This window comes from Anthonomus grandis, chromosome 18 (assembly GCF_022605725.1).
Source record: "Anthonomus grandis grandis chromosome 18, icAntGran1.3, whole genome shotgun sequence".
Lineage (NCBI taxonomy): Eukaryota > Metazoa > Arthropoda > Insecta > Coleoptera > Curculionidae > Anthonomus > Anthonomus grandis.
In genome coordinates, this window is record NC_065563.1 from 7,781,751 (window position 1) to 7,802,081 (window position 20,331).

General features: G+C 33.0%; 1 protein-coding gene across 4 annotated transcripts in view; it reads left to right on the plus strand.

Annotated features, from left to right (window-relative positions):
- The window catches only part of LOC126746992 (broad-complex core protein isoforms 1/2/3/4/5), a 117,230-nt gene that overhangs the window by 74,666 nt on the left and 22,233 nt on the right, over window positions 1-20,331 (plus strand). Inside the window, exon 9 of one of the 4 annotated variants that reach the window (XM_050455458.1) lies at window positions 5,586-7,094. The exons of the other annotated variants lie outside the window; for them this stretch is intronic. Within the exon in view, the coding sequence (XP_050311415.1) occupies window positions 5,586-5,827 (242 nt within the window). The 3' untranslated portion in view covers window positions 5,828-7,094. Of the gene's footprint in view, window positions 1-5,585; window positions 7,095-20,331 lie in introns of those variants that run through there. 4 annotated transcript variants of the gene reach the window in all.

The following is a 20,331-nucleotide window of genomic DNA, read 5'->3' on the forward strand; positions in this document are numbered from 1 at the left end:
AATACAAGTTTTTTGCGTTCATTTAACTTAAATAGAAGTGTACTTGACCCTCCCAAAATGTGAACATACCTCTTATTTTTTGAATGGATCAATACAAAATGTTGAAACTTGAGGTAATACAATTGATGAATGAATACTATGTTTTAAAGCGAAATTGACAGATGAAAATTTCAAGATGTCTGCTGGGCGCCATCTTGGAAAAAAAATTAAATGGAAAGGGTGGTCTTGTTGCACATAATTTTGAAGCTCCTGACGAATACTTTATAACCCTAGAATATTCTATATCTTTACCTACTACAAAATGATGGTACATTTAATAATTACCTGAATACACTAACATTTAACTTGTTATATCGAATAAATACATTTAGTTCAATTGAGAAGATGCTGGTTGAACTTCTTGACACAAGAACAGTCGATCCGAAATTTCACACCGAACGTTTTCATATACACTAACATCGATATTTCTACAGATATTCGTTATTTTCTGTCGCAAATCCAATACTGAAGCAGGTTCAGTTTCGTACACCTTTTGCGTCAAATAGCCCCATAAAAAAAAAGTCTAGAGGTGTCAAATCCGGCGAGCGAGCTGGCCATTCCACAGATCCGCGACGGCCAATCCATCGATTGTTAGTTAAATAGTTCCGAATTTGTAGTGTAGTGGAGCTCCATCTCGATGGAATACAATATCTATATCGAATTCATTAGGATTCGTTTCGACAATTTCGGTGATTCCAAATACAGTTCCTTTGCTAAATTTTGTCCGATGAATAGAGACCCCACAATATGGTTTCCCAATATCCCTGCCAAACGTTTATTTTTTTCCGGATATTGAGTATGAGTCTCACGTCTTCCGGGAAAGACGTGAGGATTTTTTGGAACGACAATTTTGTACATTCATCACAAAAAAAAATATTATGGAGATAAGTAGGATGCCGTGCAATGGCAGAATTCTGTTCTTTTATCAGGGTCATCTTCAGTTAACTGATGTACCATTTGGATTTAGTGCGGATGATACTTGTTCCTTTTCAAAAGTGTCCATATAGTAGAAGGACAAACCTCAGGCTCATTCGCGACGGAGGAAGTTGATTGTTGGGGATTAACTATCACCTCACCAATTATTTAACATAAATGAAAAGTACTGTATAAGTTCATAGATATGTTTGTTCCTAGAGATTGAGAGATTTCTGTGCGTGTAGTATTGCAACATATTCCAGTTTGTTGTGTCGAATACAAATCTGTGTCATCAGTAATATTCTGGATTAAACTGTCGTTAAAAATTTACTTAAAATATTTGAGAGGGGTTAAATTATTTTTCTTATTATTTGTGAATAATATTCTTTTCTTACTTGTTATATTCCACTTGCTTTTTTCCATTTTGGAGAAACGTGTACAGTCAATAAAGGGTTTTGGTTTCGAAATGGTTTTTTCCTGCAATTGCTCTTCACCTTTATCAGAATTTGCGGCGTGGTCTACCTATAAATTTGAACTAAATAAAACCGACTCTTCTATTGGAGGTTCTGCAGGATCAGGATCATATTCCTGTAAGCTGTAAGCGAAGGAACATTCTTTAATCAAACTAGTCTTCATCGATGTCGCTTACACCTCCAATATCCGGCTGGTCTCCTTCCAATTACAGTAGAAGGTTTTTCCCTGCTTGTTCACATAGTTCTATGGTTTGTATATGAAATTAAAAGTTTAATAAAAATGTATATATCTAAATAGTAATATTTTATTTAATCTAAAATTGCAGTCAATGAATGCGCATTGATGTCAAACGGAATCAATATAGTAACGATGCTATTTGGAATCATAATTTTCTAAGCACATATTGTCACGTTATGTTATTTACTAAAAACCCATAAAACAAAAACTTACCACGTAAGCACTGTAAACATGAAAATCTAACCTAAAAATCCTAATTAAGGATGTGCAATACGATACGATTTTCTCGAGTACCGGTATTTTTTCTTCCGATACTCGATATTTTGTACCGGTACTTTAACGTACGATACGGTCCGATCCGTTTGAGTTTTATGCAGTACCTATCGTATCCCGTATCGAAGAATGCTATGAAATAAATTTAATTTAATCAAAAAGATACCACATAAATTAATTTGAATGAAGCAGTGAAGTACGGATTTACTCCTGTTTCCTTCTGTCTTTCTGTTTATGTTTATCCGTAGTGTTGGCAGATGCAACCCATTTTCTGAACGCCTATTTTCAAAGGCTGATGCGATAATGGATGAATGCCGTAACAGACTTCTTGGAGATAGACTTTCAAGGCTATTATTTTTAAATTCGTTAGAATTAAGTTACTGGAATTTGTAATTATTTTTCAATTTCTAGAATAATTATTTTTGTCTTACGTTTTAATGTTTTCTGTTGTTCGGTTGTAATTTAAGTGACGACAAATGTCAAATTATCATTTGTAGTTATTTCGAAATAAATGCTGTTAATAAATCATATTTTAATAAATAATACTAAAAATATCATTATTGACCATACCAGTCCGCGCTAATTTAACATTTTTAAAAAATATATATATTTAGTTAAATCGTACCAGTACTTGGAATATCGGTACTGAACTTGTCGATATTGTAACCAACCGGTACTTTTAAAACGATACGATACGATCCGAAATACCGGTACTTTCCTCAGTATCGCACATCCCTAATCCTAATGTCACTCGATAGCGAGTTCTGCTTTGACTTTTTAAAATATATTCTAATTGGAGTCACTACTGGCTTGGAAAGGGTTAATATAAATAAATTTCTTAGTGGTGCGTTTACTACTAAGTTCTCGCCACGAACAAGTCGTTTTAGTATAATTCTAAATGTAAAACGTACCTTTTTTCAAATGTGCTAAAAATGCCTTATCGCATCACTACAGCAGACCGCACACCTACGATACAAATGTTGCGCCACAAATGTATCGGACAGAATTTAACGCGCGCATGTTATTTAATTTGGATCCACACACCTAAGATGCATTTGCTACCAAACGGCATTTGAAGCCACACCGCATTTGTGTTTACTCCCCGGATAATCAACCTGTCCGATATTTGTTGCGGCGTGTCGTGTCACGTTTTAAAATACACATGAAGAACGATATTACACAAACCATTTTATTTATTCAGGAAGTAAAGAAAATATTATATGATCACACTTTGCAGGTAACATTCTATAGGAAGCTTGAGATTCATCATCATGATTTAATAATAGCTTTGATACTTCAAAATTTCCCTTTTTGGAACAACCCAGTAATGACGTTTTCTTCGGTTTTGACTTAATAATTGCCACATCATAAAATCATCGTCATCAGAAGACAACGACATGGCTACAAATGCGGAACAGAACTAAGCCCTGATGTGCGTGCTTGTACCGCATTTGTGGCAAATGTACAAAATGTTGAACGAAATTATGTCGAAAGACAAATGTGGCGCCACATTTGTAACTTAGGTGTGCGGCCGGCTTAAGAGTTTTTATTCTATGGGCATTTAAATCTAAAATATCAATTATTATAGAGTTTCTTTTGGTGCGTAACCTCTGTCTACGCACAGGTCGTATTAATACAATTTTAAATAAACAATGTAACTTTTTTCAAATTGTACTGAAAATTACTTATACGCGGTCAAAGGCCTCGCATCACTAACAATTTTTAATCTGTCTGCATTTAAATCTAAGATATTTCGTTTTATTCCAAATTTCTTAGTAGTTCGTAGCCTATAACCACGTAACGATTATTTTAGTACAATTTTAAATGCACAATGTACTGTTTTTAAATCGTACTGGAAATTACTTATACGCGGTCAAAGGCCTCGCATCACTAACAATTTTTAATCTGTCTGCATTTAAATCTAAGATATTTCGTTTTATTCCAAATTTCTTAGTAGTTCGTAGCCTATAACCATGAACACTTATTTTAGTACAATTTTAAATGCACAATGTACTGTTTTTAAATTGTACTGGAAATTACTTATACGCGGTCAAAGGCCTCGCATCACTAATACTTTTTAATCTGTCTGCATTTAAATCTAAGATATTTCGTTTTATTCCAAATTTCTTAGTAGTTCGTAGCCTATAACCACGAACGATTATTTTAGTACAATTTTTCATGCACAATGTACTTTTTTTTAATTGCACTGAAAATGACTTTACGCGGTCAAAGGCCTCGCATCACTAACAATTTTTAATCTGTCTGCATTTAAATCTAAGATATTTCGTTTTATTTCAAATTTCTTAGTAGTTCGTAGCCTATAACCATGAACAATTATTTTAGTGCAATTTTAAATAAACAATGTACCTTTTTTCAAATTGTACTGGAAATTACTTATACGCGGTCAAAGGCCTCGCATCACTAACAATTTTTAATCTGTCTGCATTTAAATCTAAGATATTTCGTTTTATTCCAAATTTCTTAGTAGTTCGTAGCCTATAACCACGTAACGATAATTTTAGTACAATTTTAAATGCTCAATGTACTTTTTTTTATTGTACTAGAAGAAAATGTGTGGCCATAGGCCTCGGATCCCTAAGAATTTTTATATTTAAGATCATTCAACTTATTCCAAATTTCTAAGTGGTAAACTCTGCCAAGAACACAGATCGTTTTAGTACAATTTTAATAGACAATCAATTTTTTTTAAATTGTACTGGAAATGACTTATGCGTGGTCAGAAACCTCGTAACGCCAAGAATTTATATTATGTCTGCATTTAAATCTAAGTTACTTGAATTTCCGAGTCAATTTCTTCTAAATTTCTTATTGGTAAGCCTTTGACCAGGCACCAGTCGGCTTAGTACAATTTTAAATGTAATCGTTTTTTTTTCAAAAATTTGACTATAATTATACAACTTGTGCATGGCCAGATGCCTCAAAAATCATTTCCTAGTAAAAAAAAATTGCGTGCTGTTTTGGCATTTTAAATCACACTTGATCTCACATTTTCATAAGTTCTTTACTTTCTAGTCGAGAAAAAAACGCATGTAACACTTATTAATTAGAAAATAATTTTCTATGGATTGGAGCAATATTATACAAGGTGTCCCATTTAAAAAAGCAACATTTTTTTCTATTAAACTTGAGCCGTTCAATCGTTCTACCGTATTTACTACGATAATCAGCAAAAGAAATGCGTCAATTTTTCTTACTTAACCATCCTCGTATCTTCAAGATTAAGGGGGTAACTTGATACAACCTGAATAGTAAATTATTTAGTTAAATTATCAATTGGTCATAATTATCCTTAAAAAGCGCTGTGAACAATTTTACAATTCATGACTCAAATCGGTCTAAATAATGACTAATTGAATGTATAAATTTTTTTAGTAAGTAAAGTAATAAATCACCCCAATATGTAATCCGGAACCAAAGATTAAAACCTCAATTAAACATGGATGTCCAATAAATTTTTCCAACATTTTCCGACACTTTAACCCAAACCAAACCGAAACCGGGTGGTCCAAAACCACGTAACTAACTCGGCTGTACATAGTAGCTTAATTTGAATTAAATTAAATTTAAAAAAAAACAACCAAAATGGCACACAACGAGTGAGTGTAAACTGGGGCTTTTGCCCATAGGTATGGAAGATTTCCGCTGTCAGCCGTGCAACAAGAGCCTAAGCTCCCTGACGAGACTTAAAAGACACATTCAAAATGTCCATATGAGACCCTCCAGGGAGCCAGTCTGTAACATATGCAAGAGGGTGTACAGCAGCCTCAATTCGCTCAGAAATCACAAGAGTATCTATCACAGAAACGTGAAAAACATTAAAGGGGACGAGGCGATGATACAGCCTCCTCACCATTCGTTTTATTTGTGAGGTGGTGCCGAAGTGGCGGAGGCCTTTGATGTTAAAATTCGGCCACGTCCATTTATTTATATAAACGTTATAGGCCTCCTTTCGAATAATATTCCTATATAAATTAGGTTTTAGTTAAATTAAGTCTTAAGCTAAAAGCGTACAAAGCACCCTATATATTATAATAATATAAACGATAATATTTATTTAAAATTATATTGTGTTACGATTTTGTTACTTATATTAGGCCTTAAAGTCTGAAATGATTGTACATTTACGCATAATGGTTATGGGTTGTGTTATAACAGGTTTAGGTTAGTTATTATCGTTAGAAGTACACTTATATTAAATGCGTTTTATGTACAGGGTGTTCTCAATTCAAGGGTGATCTCGTGGGTTGAATTTATGGCAGTAATTTGATGTTTGATTATTTGAAAAATTTGAAGAGAAATCAAGAAGAAAACGATATTTTCGGGAAAAAATTTCGGCGCTATTTGAAGCCGAATGAATAGCACTTTTATTGAGTTTTAGACAGTGATGCGACGTTTCGTTTTTTTGGCGATCATCATCATTTTTTTTTCCTTGACTAAGGCTTTAGAAAATACTATAGTTTTTTATAAATACAACAATTTTTGAGTCATTGACTAGTTGGAAAAATCTTGATATTATCAAAAGCTTCAGAAAAATCTAAATATTTTGAAAACGAATGTAACGATTTTATTGATTTTACTTTTTTGTGAAAGTCGATGAGTTTTTTTACCAAAAGGCTCCTTACAATTTTTCGTATAAATGCAACCATTTTTAAGTTATTAAATAGTTTTTTAATAGAGTGAAAAAATGTTGATATTGACAAAGGCTTTGGAAAAATCTAAATATTTCGAAAACTAATGCAACGATTTTATTGATTTTAGTTTCATATGAAAGCCGATGAGTTTCTTAAGTAAAAAGATCCTTACAAGTTTCTTTGTAAATACTATCGCTTTGGAGTTATTAAATAGTTTTTCAATAAATTTAAAAAATATTGATACTATGTAAGGCTTATATTTATTTTTGCCATAAGAAAGAGAGAGATGGGTAGACTATTTTTATATACAAAATGATATTTTCCCTCAAGATAAAAGTGTATTTTTTTTGTTTTTCGGACTTTTTCGGAAATATTGGAATTTTTTTCTAAATCCTCAAACACCTTAACAAGCCTCTAATTGCCTCCAAGAATCCAATGGTAACCCTCGAGTCCGGGACACCCTGTACTTTAGGGACGGGTTTTGCTCGAAAAAAAAAAAGAAAATTTTAAATAGAACTTCAGATGACACCAAAACCGTCAGCAAAACCCCCAAAAGCACCCCGTTAATTAAATTCCCTTATTTCTTAACCACTCAAAACTGAATAAACAAACAAACAACAAATATAATAGCAAAAAAAAGCGCGGGCCTAATGGATGTTATATGTTTTCGGTGGCGGCCACCAGAGGGAGCGAGTAGACGAGGAGGGCCCACCGGGGGATCCCAGCACCGCTGCGACCACTGCGGCAAGACCCTCAGCACCAAATTGACGTTGAAACGTCACAAGGAACAGCAGCACCTACAGCCGCTCAACAGTGCAGTCTGTCAACTGTGCCAGAAGGTTTTCCGCACATTGAACTCCCTGAATAACCACCGTAGCATATACCATCGAAGGCAAAAGTAGTGTTTTTTTTCTTATAAGAACCATTAGGCCCCGCTGGTTTTTTTTTTCGTAATTTAAATCGGTAATGTCGTTTTGTGTGTACTGATGCTTTAAGTACTGGGAGGGAGAGAGATTCATTTTTGAATGTCTCCAAGAGGGTTGGGCTTTAAGAACTGCACCCTTTGTTTCATATAATAATTAGTTTCTAGCTAAGCTTTTGAAATATAGCACTTTGATTTAAAAATTTTGTGCTCTAATTAGTCTGTAACTAAACTAACTAATTTGACTAAAATGGATTTTTTTGGATAATTTATATATTTTTTATAAATATTTTACAATGCCGTGAATTGTCAAAGTTATCTCGTGCCAAGTAGTCACGATTTCTTATTTTTTTCATCCTTTTTTGTCACTGAAATGCCTTTGATTTTTTTTGTAAATTCGTTATCTCAGTCAATTTGTAAGCTAACTAATTTGCTTGACATCGAGTTCAATAGGAATTTTTTAAAATTTTATTTCCTTCTTATTATTCGAGTGATTCCGAACTACGAATAAATTAATAAAAACGAACGAGAAAATAATTTCTGACGGTAGAAATGTTCCATCTGCTCGAATTATTGCACAAGTAGTAGCTAGTAATTCTCTTTCGGCACTTGTGCACTGGTTTAACTGCTTAACTCCTTTTTGTGCTACTATTTTATGAGGCCGCTGGACGGTTGTTGTAGCCGTTTCATCTGAATCTTGAACAACTGATGGGTGTTTTTTATATATTTGCTCTAAATGTGAAAAAAATCGTTCAACATTAGGTTTCGTAAAAGAAGTAAGCCTCGATAGAGAGCAAGCTTCGGGCCTTCTAATGCTTAAGGATAGATTTCTCCTTATAAAAGCCTGTAACCAATCTTTGCTTGCGCACTTATTAGTTTTCCAAGATTCTGACATAGTAATATTGTTTTTAGCAGCCATTTCGTGCGCCAATTGTCTAACTTTTAGGGTATTTAATCCATATGCCATTTTGCTGCAGGTCTTAATGTAAACACACATAATCTTTTTCTGCTCTGAGGTAAATATTAATCGAACAGCATAATTTGGCTCCATCTTGGCTTTAGGGTCATTTTTCTCTTGCATCACATATCGCCTTAATGTGATAAAGTTTATGTCAAACATCTCTGCCGCAACGCGCAGTGAAGTTTTATTTCTTTTCACCTCTTGGACGGCTGCCGTCATTTGTTCGCTTGTAAATTTGGCTCTTATTCGTTCTTTCTTCTTTCTTACCATGGTATACCTGCAATAAAAAAAAACGACAGTATAGAATGATCATAATGGGACACAATGAAACCCGTATCATTGTGTACTACCTGCATGTGTTTCAACGTATACTACTGCATGCTTTAAATTTCAATTCAATGTAAATGCGAAGCCTGAAAAATTTTAGCCCCAATCTTTATAGGTTAAAACTTATACATGACAAAAAGTAAAATGACATATTAATAAAAACTAAATCCATTTATTTGAAGGTAACATACCTTTCTATGTTCGATCCTCTTTTCAATATTTATCCACAAGAAAACAGAAATGACGCAATACTGTATGGGTCGTTCGCGACAGCGCCAGTGAAATTGTGGCGGCAAATTTAAACGAGTTAATAGCAGTGTTTCATTGTGTACTATGTGTCAATGTGTACCACTCTCCCCTATTTTTAATTATTTGATAACACCGTAAATTTCTACCTAATGAAAAAACAATACATTTTATACTTTTTTGCTTTAAAATCAAAAATTATACCAAAAATATTGATAAGCCCGTGAATTTTTAAAGTTATCTCGTTAATCAGATTTCTTATTTTTTCGCCCTTTTTTTTGTCACTGAAATGCCTTTGATTTTTATTGTAAATTCGTTATCTCAGTCAATTTGTAAGCTAACTAATTTGCTTGACATCGAGTTCACTAAGAAAGTTTAGTTTAGTTAGTTTACCTAGTTTACGGTTAGACAGTTAATATAATAAATCTAGTATTTAAACCCTGAAAATTTGGCATAAATTCTTATCATATTATACCTTAAACTCATGCCAAATAAATGCTTAGAAATCTGTTGAATACCATGTGAAACCGAAATACTTAGTAATGGAACTCGTAGTAGTACGCAGCCTTACTTTACAATAAGTTTTTCACAAATATAAATTGAAGGGCACAGGGGTAAAAGGAGCTCATGAGCATTTTTGTGATTTTTCAGCAGAGCGATTTTAAGGTTGAAATTCTAGCTTACGAACGATATGTTGCTTTTCTCAATCAATTAACTTTTTTTTGTGAAGATAAAACAATAAACAAACTCCCTAAGTGTTTTGAGACTGTTTGTATTTTCGTTCAGTACAAAAAAATAATAAAATCGCACACAGGTACAAAAGTGACGGGGGAAAAAGGGGTCCATTTTATTGAAATGAGCCTGTTCTTTCATAGTAATCATAACCTCGATCGTCGTTAGTGCGAAAGGCTTCAAACAATATTCCTAAAAAAATAATAGACATTACTATTGCAGATCTATAAAACCGACCTTATCCTTAAAATTGACCAATTCGTTAATTAGTGATGCGGCAGGTTTGAAAAAAAGTCTTGCGCTGCTTTGTTGCAAAACTTTTTTAAATGCTGCAGGTCCCGAAACTTCTCAGCAGATATTAGAAGCTGCCCTAAATATATAAATAAAATACGTAAAAAACAAATTTAATAATAATAAAAAAATGTGTACCTTCATAACTTAACTCAGGTAGCATAAATTCGTTGTCTTGAAGATGACGAACAGCTAATCGCGAAGACTTTCGGTTTTTTCCTTGCAGCGAAGCTGACTCCCAACATCCATTATATGTAGTGCGATACGATACTGTATCAAAGGTCCTCTATTTATCTTAATTTCTCTGATTGGTCTAGATGGGAATGGTGACTTTTTTGCGTAACTATTGTCAAGAAATTTTCCCCAGCTGCGGAAAAAGGTGTGATTGACCTCGATAACCGTAAATGGAATTGGGGAATGGCGGGATTCTTCCAATATTTTCAACCAGTCTTTGGGAAGATCTGCTCTGTTTTTTTGGTTTACGAGGCCAAAATTCTTATCACATTCCATATAGGAATGTCCTCGAATGGGGAACATGATAGAAGCTGATTCTAACCTTTTCTCGTTGTTGACTAAGTTATGAAGAAAACGAAAAAAGGTAATTTTTTTTTGTTGGCCACTGTATGAATCACAAAATATTTATAGGTGCTTCACTTCTCGATCTAGATGGTTATATATGAAGTTATGAAGCAGTGAGCACACATCATCTGAACCCTTTTTCCCTTGGGTTTCTGGATAGACGTAAAAATACCTCTTAGAGGTAGACAATACGTGAACATTAAATGCGTATGTTGATAGCTGCCTTTTGTAATGGGTATCATTTGTTGGTATATTTGGCGCTGGAAGATTCTTGGCAAAATCCATACAAATTGCCTCTAAATTGCTAAAATGCCGAGTAAATTTTATCATTTCGAGAGTAGACTTCTTCTTGTCGTAGCGTCATAGCTCTTCATGGATCTTAGCTGCATCTACGACTCGTCTCCACCAATCCTTGTCCAACCAGTCCCTTGCTCCTAAGATTTTTACATCCTCTCCAATATTGTCCCTCTATCCGAACCTTGGTCTTCCTAAAGGTCTCTTTCCCTCTGGGTCCTCTACCAATATCCTCTTTATTCATTCGGCAATCCTTATACGTGTGCGGCTCATCTAAACCTTTGTGCTTTTATTCCGTTTACTAAACTTGGTCTTTTGTATATAGGCTTATCCTCATTCGTTCTTATTCGATATTGACCTATTCTCTCATCTAGTGTAGATCCAAACATTTTTCGCAACATCTTTGGGTCAATGCGTCTTAGAATTAGCTGCATTATTGTCCATTGCTAAATAAATCTGAATTTTAGAATTCCTAGATATCAAATGGGGACCTAAACAGGTCTTGTAAAACGAAATAGGCATTCGAAATTGTAGGTGTCCATGGTTATGTTTTGTCCTATTTTGTCCCTTTCTGCTCTCCGTCTGACATGCATCTATTTGATCTTTTAATGTTTGTCCGATACTTCCCTGGTTATGGTGGTCCTGACTTGCCTTAGAACTTTAGTTGAACAATCCCAATCGTCTTGTAATAATAGTACAACAAATAATGATCAAATTTCATGAAACTGGATCTATTATGTCATTATTTGATAGGACCATAAATTTTCACACTTAAATCATAAAAAAACTTTTCCACTTTATTTTCTTATTAAGAAGGCTGTGAAACTGCCTTAGAATTATTTTAATTTTAAGACTCCGGACCTCAATCGATCTGTAAATCCTTGTTTATCGAATTTTTGTTAAATACATATGGATAAGGACAATGAATTTCCTCATTAGTTCCGAAAAACATAATTTTTTTTCCAATTCGCTATATTTTATCATGGATAGCTCTGGTTTGTTAGAATGTTACTTGAAATTCAGAGCCCCAATCAATCTGCAAACAAATTAATTCGTAACATTATAGTCAAATTTTAGAGGAATTTATATGTTTAAAAATATTTGATAAAGACTATAAATTTATACTCTTAAAAAATACTTCTAGATGGTGTTTTGTCATTAAATAGGTTTTCAATTGTCTTAATATTATTTAATTTCATAATTATTTGTCTTAATCAATCTGTTAATAATAAAGAGTTTATTTTCACAATTTAACAAGTTAGATTTACAAATAATTCTATCCTAAACATAATTGTACTATTGTGAAAAGAGGCGAAGTCCAGATGTAGGAAACTTTTACAAATAGGTTCATTTACCCTGCTCTACTTCACCTTAAATATGCATAGTACCTTAATTCAAGAGAAAAATCTTACAAAACATAAATACATACATATTATCATTCGGACATATAAGTAGTTGTACAGGGTGTTTCAGAACTATGGCCACTACGGCCCTAAGACGCGTTTTTAATTTAGAAAAAATATGAATTACCTAAATAGGATCTAATGCATTTATTTTCACCTTTTGTATATGATACCATCACAACAATTGTTCAAAATGTCTTCCTCCAACCTCAATACACCGATTTAAACGCCGCACATGATTTCGGCGGACTACACTAAAAATTTGATCCTCGTTTTGAATGATATCTAAGGCTGCTGTTATTCGTCCAATTAAGTCTAGCTCTGATTCTACTGGAGTTTCGTAGACTAAAGACTTTACATGTCCCCACAAGAAAAAATCGAGCGACGTTAAATCGGGCAACCTAGGAGGCCAAGAAACTGCTCCACCTCTGGCAATCCAACTGTGCCCAAACCGCTGAGTTAAATACTCGCGTACTTGTGGGGGAAGGTGTCCTAAAATGACATACTTTTTATTTAAATATTATTTATGCAAAAACCATTTAAGATAATTAACTCAAAATAATACACCACGTTGCTTTAAATAAACTTTATTGACAAACATAAACAAAAATATTTCAACTCTATTTAAAACATGTAAGAAAATGCATTTTAAAAAACGTTACACTATGTCGTTTTACAAACATGTATATTGTAAAATGACACAGTCGTGGGGTATAAAATAACATAATAGAACTTATAAAATATAGTTAAAGAAAGTAAACTAATAAGGAATTAGTCTTAGCAAATCTCGCAAATAAACTTTTTGACTTTTGGAGAAACTCCAGCACATTCGCAATGTGCCCAATTGTGGCACTTCATACAACTAATCCAAGACTCCCTGGATCGAGAATTTTTGAATAGATCGTTGCTATACAGGCATGCCACTTCATCCTCATAATCCTCGGCTGCAAAAGGATCTTCTTCACTTTCGCTTCGTGCAACAAAACTTGTCTCACCTGAAAGGTTCTTTTTAAATTGACGCACATTTTTTCGCAATTTCATTTCTTCCTTTAGCTTTAACTCTTCTAAATTGGAGGTGGTTGTTAAGACTCCAGTTATAGTTTGTCTGGTCTTCCTTTTTTTGGTTCCTCTTGCTACAGGCACTGGCGAAATTTCCTGTAGAGAAAACCTTTTCCTTAATGGTTGATTTTGTTTTATATTGCTTTCTGTCTGATCACCTCTCGGTTCATTTTCTTTATCGACACTTTTGCCTTGTTTTTGTCGCATTGGTTCTTCTGTAACACCAATTACTGTTATTTCATTGCTTGTTGATGGTTGTTCTGGGCGATGGGATGCTCCCTCTTCTATGGTCGGTTCTAATAATCTATTTGTTGTCTCAGCCGTCTCAAAAAACTCGCCTGGGAAAATATGTGGATTAAATGAATAAATTTCCGTATTTAAAAATACGCTTGTGGCATTTTTAATTGTAGCTGCTTTCCCGTAAGCGGACGTAAATAGTTCACCAATTTGATATAGTGTTATTACTCTCCCTAAAGTGCACATTCCTGGTTATAAAATGTCTTTAGTGGACCATAGAAGCTGACATCCAGGGGCTGCATACGATGGGTACAGTGGGCAGGAAAGCATAAAGGGATTATTCTATTTCTTCTGGCAAACGTCAAGGCATTTCATGACTTGTGGCTAGTGTGCCCATCCATAAAACTTTTGAGTCGGGAGAAGCATTAACAAAAGTCTGAAAATGCTTTAACCACAAAGCAAAGGAATCAGATGTCATCCATCCAGTCTCGTTAAATAATCCCAAAGAACCTGGAGGTAAAGCATCTAAAAGTTCCTCCTTTCTATTTTTCCTAGGGAAAATCAAAGCAGGTGGCACAAAATTACCTACACTATTCATGCAGCAAACACATGTTACATGCTGACCTCTTTCAGCACTGGTTAATGATCCTACTTGTTTTCTTCCAGTTTTGGCAAAAATTTTTGAAAGTCCACAGTGCAATGTGGACAAACCACTTTCGTCCATATTGTAAATCCGATTCACATCAATTTTTTTCTTTTTTTAGGGTATTTTTCGACGTATTAAAAAAATTTTGTGGCCTATTAAATGCCATGGCTCTAGCCGCAGACATGGCTTCAGGCTGCCTTAGAGCTCTCAGCCACTCTCGTCCAGCGCTACAATCTTTAAATCTATTTGGAATGCCATTTTTAGTGGCAAACTCATACGCAAGTTTCTTTATATCTCTTGTTGTTATCCCGAACAATCTAGACTCAAGTAATAGTATATGCTGAACTAACTCTCTTTCTTCGTCTTCATTAAATGTGGTTGGAAACCGACCCAAAACTTTCTGACAGCCCTTAACTCTTGTTTGTATCATTTGCTCTTCGCCTTAATGTGGCTTGGGGGACATTTTCGAGCGAACAATTTCGATACTTTCAGCCACCCCATTTGGCCACCTTTTACAGCGTTAATTGCATTTAACATTGCTTGTTCATCCCACGATTGTCTAGTTGATGTTCTTTCACGTTTTCCCACCATAATGTAGCTAAAAATAAACAAAAAATACAACGTTTAAAAATCTAACGTTTAGTGGAACATTTTTAAGCAGTTCTGGGAGAACTTACTCCAAGAAACGTTATAAATAGGTCCTGTTAACCGTTCCGGTAAACAGTAGTGGCGTAGTGACGCATTTCCGGACATGGATTTCTATACTTAAATGGATTCTTCTGTTGCACTGAACAACCCCCAGAAGTTTGATCCCATAGTTCTGAAACATCCTGTACAACTTAATGAAGTGGAACAGTTGTAAAGCTTTGAAATATAATAGGAAAAATTCCGTAGAGGTGTTATCAAACCTTAATTGACTTAAATAAATATAATTTTTTGTAAATTTTTGCTACAGATGGACAAAGGCATTAACTACCTGAAAAAAATAATAAATGGCTTTAAACAAGTCGAAAAAATGAAGAATGGCGTCAAATGTCTCTAAAAAATTACAAATTATAGAGAAAATTGCTCTAACTGCAGGAAAGTCGTCAAAAATGATTTTACCTAAAGCAGATCTTCAATTGTCTGAAACACATGAAAACAAAGACGTCAATTACTTGGAAAAATTAAAAAATAACATCAATTGCCTGGAAAAATCAAGAAGTTATTGTAAAAAATGGCTCTAACTGCAAGAAAGAAGTCAAAAATTATTTTACCTTAACCACATCCATAATTGCTTAAAAGACATAAAAACAAAGACGTCAGCTATTTGGAAAAATAAGCAATGGCTTAGAAGTGGAAAAACTAAGAAATGCCATGAACATCATGGAAGAAATGATGGAAAAAAGCGCAGGAAAAAAGTCAAAAATTATTTTATAGCAAGGACATAGAATTTCCTCACTAATCTCAAGAAAATTTTTCATTATATTTTTTATGCTTTAAAGTGGTCTGACTTGACTGCGAATTTTATTAGAAACCTCGTTGCTTTAATCAATCTCTAAATTATCTAATTTTCTTTACAAAGGTAACATTTTATAGGAATTTATGTATATTTTTGTTAAGTTATAAGGGCAATAAATGCTGCCCTAACCTTATAAAAAAATAACATTTTCCAACTTTTATCGTTCAAAAAGTCCTGAACTATAATTCACAAATTCGTTACCCTAATCAGTCTATATAGCAACTAATTGATATATAGATTGTGGAAAACTGAAATGTAAAATTTCGACCAAAAGAACCACATTTTTGACAGAAACTCTTGCTGGGTCCACACAAAACGACATTTAAAAAATATAATTATCCATGCTTAGAAAAATAGAGTTTTTTGGCTCACGTGCTAAAATCGGTGCCGACAAAAATAGAGTTATAATTAATTTAAGGAAGATCACGTGTCCTGAAGATGCAACTGTTTTATTTTATTTTTTTTTATAAAAGGTTTGGAGGAGGGAAAACGTGAGAAATTCTTATTCTAAAAATTCTCTTTTCTCCGTAATTAGAAAACACTTTAAATATTCTAATTGTGAAATTCTCGAATAGGCGCGAAAATTATTACGAAGACTGAGTTAGGTAGGCGAATGTTTTTCAAATTAATCAAAATTAGGGTTTAAGGTGGCTTCTTTTTGGCTGTGATGCACGAAAGTATTATTTAAGGAAAAAAAATCGAATATTTAAGTGTGTTTTCTAATTTAACACTAAATGGCAACGTTACATTATTATTAATTATTATTTTTAGGCTCTGTGATATATATATTTTTTTTGTTATTATACTACAGATTTTATCATTTCGAATATAGTAGATGTAATGTTGTCTTTCTATACATATTTTGTACAGACTATAATATATATTTAAAGGCTTTTTTTTATATACTTATTATTATATAATTTTATTTTTAGTTGGGGGGAGCGGTAAGTAATTATATAAAATTTTTCGGTAAGCAAATGCAGTATATAAACGAAATTTGTGCAATTAGGCTCGGTTTACACACTAACATACTGCATTTGTTTATAATATAATATAGTAAGCAATAATATTTAAAAAAAAAAAAACAAGAAAATTTATATTATATATATATATATTTAGTACATAAGAGGCTTTACCACCATATAAGGGTTCTTAGTTTATGTAATATTTATTATCTGTGTATTTAAACCTATTTTAGTTACTCGATATATACAGGGCGTGCACAACATGCCCTCCCACAGTTTTTGACAATCTTGACACATGTCGCCCATAAGGGTGGGGTAGGGGTGGTGCGCACTGTATGTAGCTTGAATTCGTGTTATTTACTTGATTATTTTATAGGTTATGTTAATGTTCTATATACATATATTCAAAAAAAAATACGCCCTGTTTATATAATATATTATATATTTCTTAAAGAAAAAATGGAGAGGACAGGACTTATATAAGTTGTTTGACGGAAAGACTGAAAAATTTTTCGTTCGAGACTCTAGTAGGTATTCTTTAAGACTGATGAAGAACGTCATGAATTTTGTTTTCGACTGATTTTCGAGTTTAAATTCTTTTATTTATTTTAATATTATTAATTATTATTATATTCGAGGTTTATTATATTGGCAACCCCGATTTTATTTTCTTTTTAATTTGATTTTTGAAACTCAAAAACTATAAATCTAGCGAAGGGTACTGGAGGTAAACTGTTTTTCGAATTTAGCAATAAAATTATGAGAGGGATCACCATACAGCTTGGCAACGTTGCACGATAGTGGTCCGATAAAATGCGATGATGCCATTATGTACAAAATTATTATTTTAATAATTTCTTGTTTTTTTAAATTTGCTTGTTGCCTAAATAAAATTTTCTGGTTTTTACAGCAAAAGGTTAAATCTGGCACAAGCGCAATTTATCATATTTTTTTTAGGCACTCCTAATTCAAAAAAAAATTATTAAACCATTTTAAAGTGACAAGCTCTGACAGAAGTTGAATTGGCATAATGCGACGTTGTCAAAGTTCTTAAAATTGCCTACGTTTCAACTACTTTTTATGTTATATATATATAGCTTTTTATGTTGTTAAAGTTCTTTTTGACACCTGAATGGTTTTTAGATTTTTATTTAGTTAAAACTGGCAACGACACAATTTTCTAGTGTAAATATGAATAGGGGTTTCTAACTCATGCAATGATAAATCAAAGGAGAACAACACAAAGTCTCAAAAATTCTTTAATATACCGTTCAGTGTGTGTGTATATTTGACCCAGTCAGGCGTGTTTTTAACCTTCTTGAGGTCTGATGATGCTCTTAGGAGCGAAACACGTGTCACCATTCCAACAAATTAAAGAATTTTTGAGACCGAGACTTTGTGTTGTTGATTTATTAATATCAGGGTCTCTTTGAGAATATGGACAACTTCTTTCAATCATGCAATGATGCCATATCGTGTAAAAAATCTGAAAATAAAAAAAAATGTGTATCAGGAAAAGTTTTGAAATTTCAGAAATAAATTCAAATTGCGACGTTGGCAACTGCATTTTTAATTTCAATAACAAATTTGTAAAGCGACGTTGCCAATGTGGCTGGAAAAACTTTTAAATTTCAAAAATAAATTTGTAATGCGACGTGTATGAAAATTTCAAAATTACAAGAGTGAATGTGTAAGGCGATGTTGCCGATATGCTTAGAGAAATGTTGAAATTTCAGAAAAATACTTGATTTGCGACGTTGTTAACGTGCATGGAAATTTCGAATTTTTAGGAGTGAATTTGTAAGGCGGCTTTGCTAATATGCCTGGCAAAATATTGAATTTTTAGAAAAATTATTCAATTGCGACGTTGTCAACGTGTAAAAAAATCGAAACTTTAAGAGTAAATTCGTAGGATGACGTTGCTGATATGCCTGAAAAAATGTTTAATATTTCAGAAATAGATTTGAATTTTAATGTTTCTAACGAGAAAAAAAGTTTGAAATTATTCCGATTTTTATACGAGTAAATCTGGCAAAAGCGCAATTAAAAAAAGTTGTTAATTTAAAATTTTCAACTCATACGATGATGCCAAACCTCGCAAAATAAACGTAAAATTCAGAAAAATAAATTAGGAAAGCGACGTTGCCGATTCGCCTGGAAAAGTTTTCATATTTCAAAAATAAATTTATATTGCGACGTTACTAACGTGCGTGCACATTTCGTCGTGTATAAATTTTGAAATTTCAAGAATAAATTTGTAATGCATCGTTGCCAACATGCGTAAAATTTTCCGATTTTTATATGACTAAATCTGGCAAATGCGCAATTTTTTACGACAAAAAGTGGATATTTAAACAGACACTAACTCATGCAATGATGCCATTTTAAAAAAAAAAATTGTAATGCAACTTGGATGGTATCAATCTGAATTGTTCTAGAATAATCTTCAAATTTAAAAAAAATGAATTCGTTAGGCGACGTTGCCAATGTGCCTGGAATTTTTCGATTTTTATATGTAAATTTTAATGAGGTCTCTTAAAAACGAGATCAATCAATGGCGCAATTTTGATCAAAATTGAAATTTTCCGATTTTTATACGATTAAATCTGGCAAAAGCGCAATTAAAAAAAGTTGTAAATTTAACTTCTTCAACTCATACGATGATGCCAAATGTCGCAAAAAAATCGTAAAATTCAGAAAAATAAATTAGGAAAGCGACGTTGCCGATTGGCCTGGAAAACTTTTCATATTTTAAAAATTAATTTATATTGCGACGTTACTAACGTGCGTGCACATTTCGTCGTGCAAAAATTTTGAAATTTCAAGAATAAATTTGTAATGCATCGTTGCCAACATGTGTAAAATTTTCCGATTTTTATACGAGTAAATCTGGCAAAAGCGCAATTAAAAAAAGTTGTAAATTTAAATTATTCAACTCATACGATGATACCAAATCTTGCAAAAAAAAATCTTAAAATTCAGAAAAATAAATTCGGAAACCGACGTTGCCGATTCGCCTGGAAAAGTTTTCATATTTCAAAAATAAATTTGTATTGCGACGTTACTAACGTGCGTGCACATTTCGTCGTGCAAAAATTTTGAAATTTCAAGAATAAATTTGTAATGCATCGTTGCCAACATGTGTAAAATTTTCCGATTTTTATATGACTAAATCTGGCAAAGGCGCAGTTTTTTACGACAAAAAGTGGATATTTAAACAGACTCTAACTAATGCAATGATGCCATTTAAAAAAAAACTTGTAATGCGACTTGGATGGTATCAATCTGAATTGTTCTAGAATAATCTTCAAATTTAAAAAAAATGAATTCGTTAGGCGACGTTGCCAATGTGCCTGGAATTTTTCGATTTTTATACCATTAAATCTGGCAAAAACGCATTTTTTTAAGAGAAAAAGCGTAAATTTTAATGAGGTCTCTTAAGAGCGAGATCAATCATGCAGTAATGCCATATCATTCCCAAAATCTTTAAAAGTCAAAAAAATTAATTCGGAATGCCTGAAAAAAATTTAAAATTTCAAAAAATAATTTGTATTGCAACGTTGCCAACGAGCATAAAA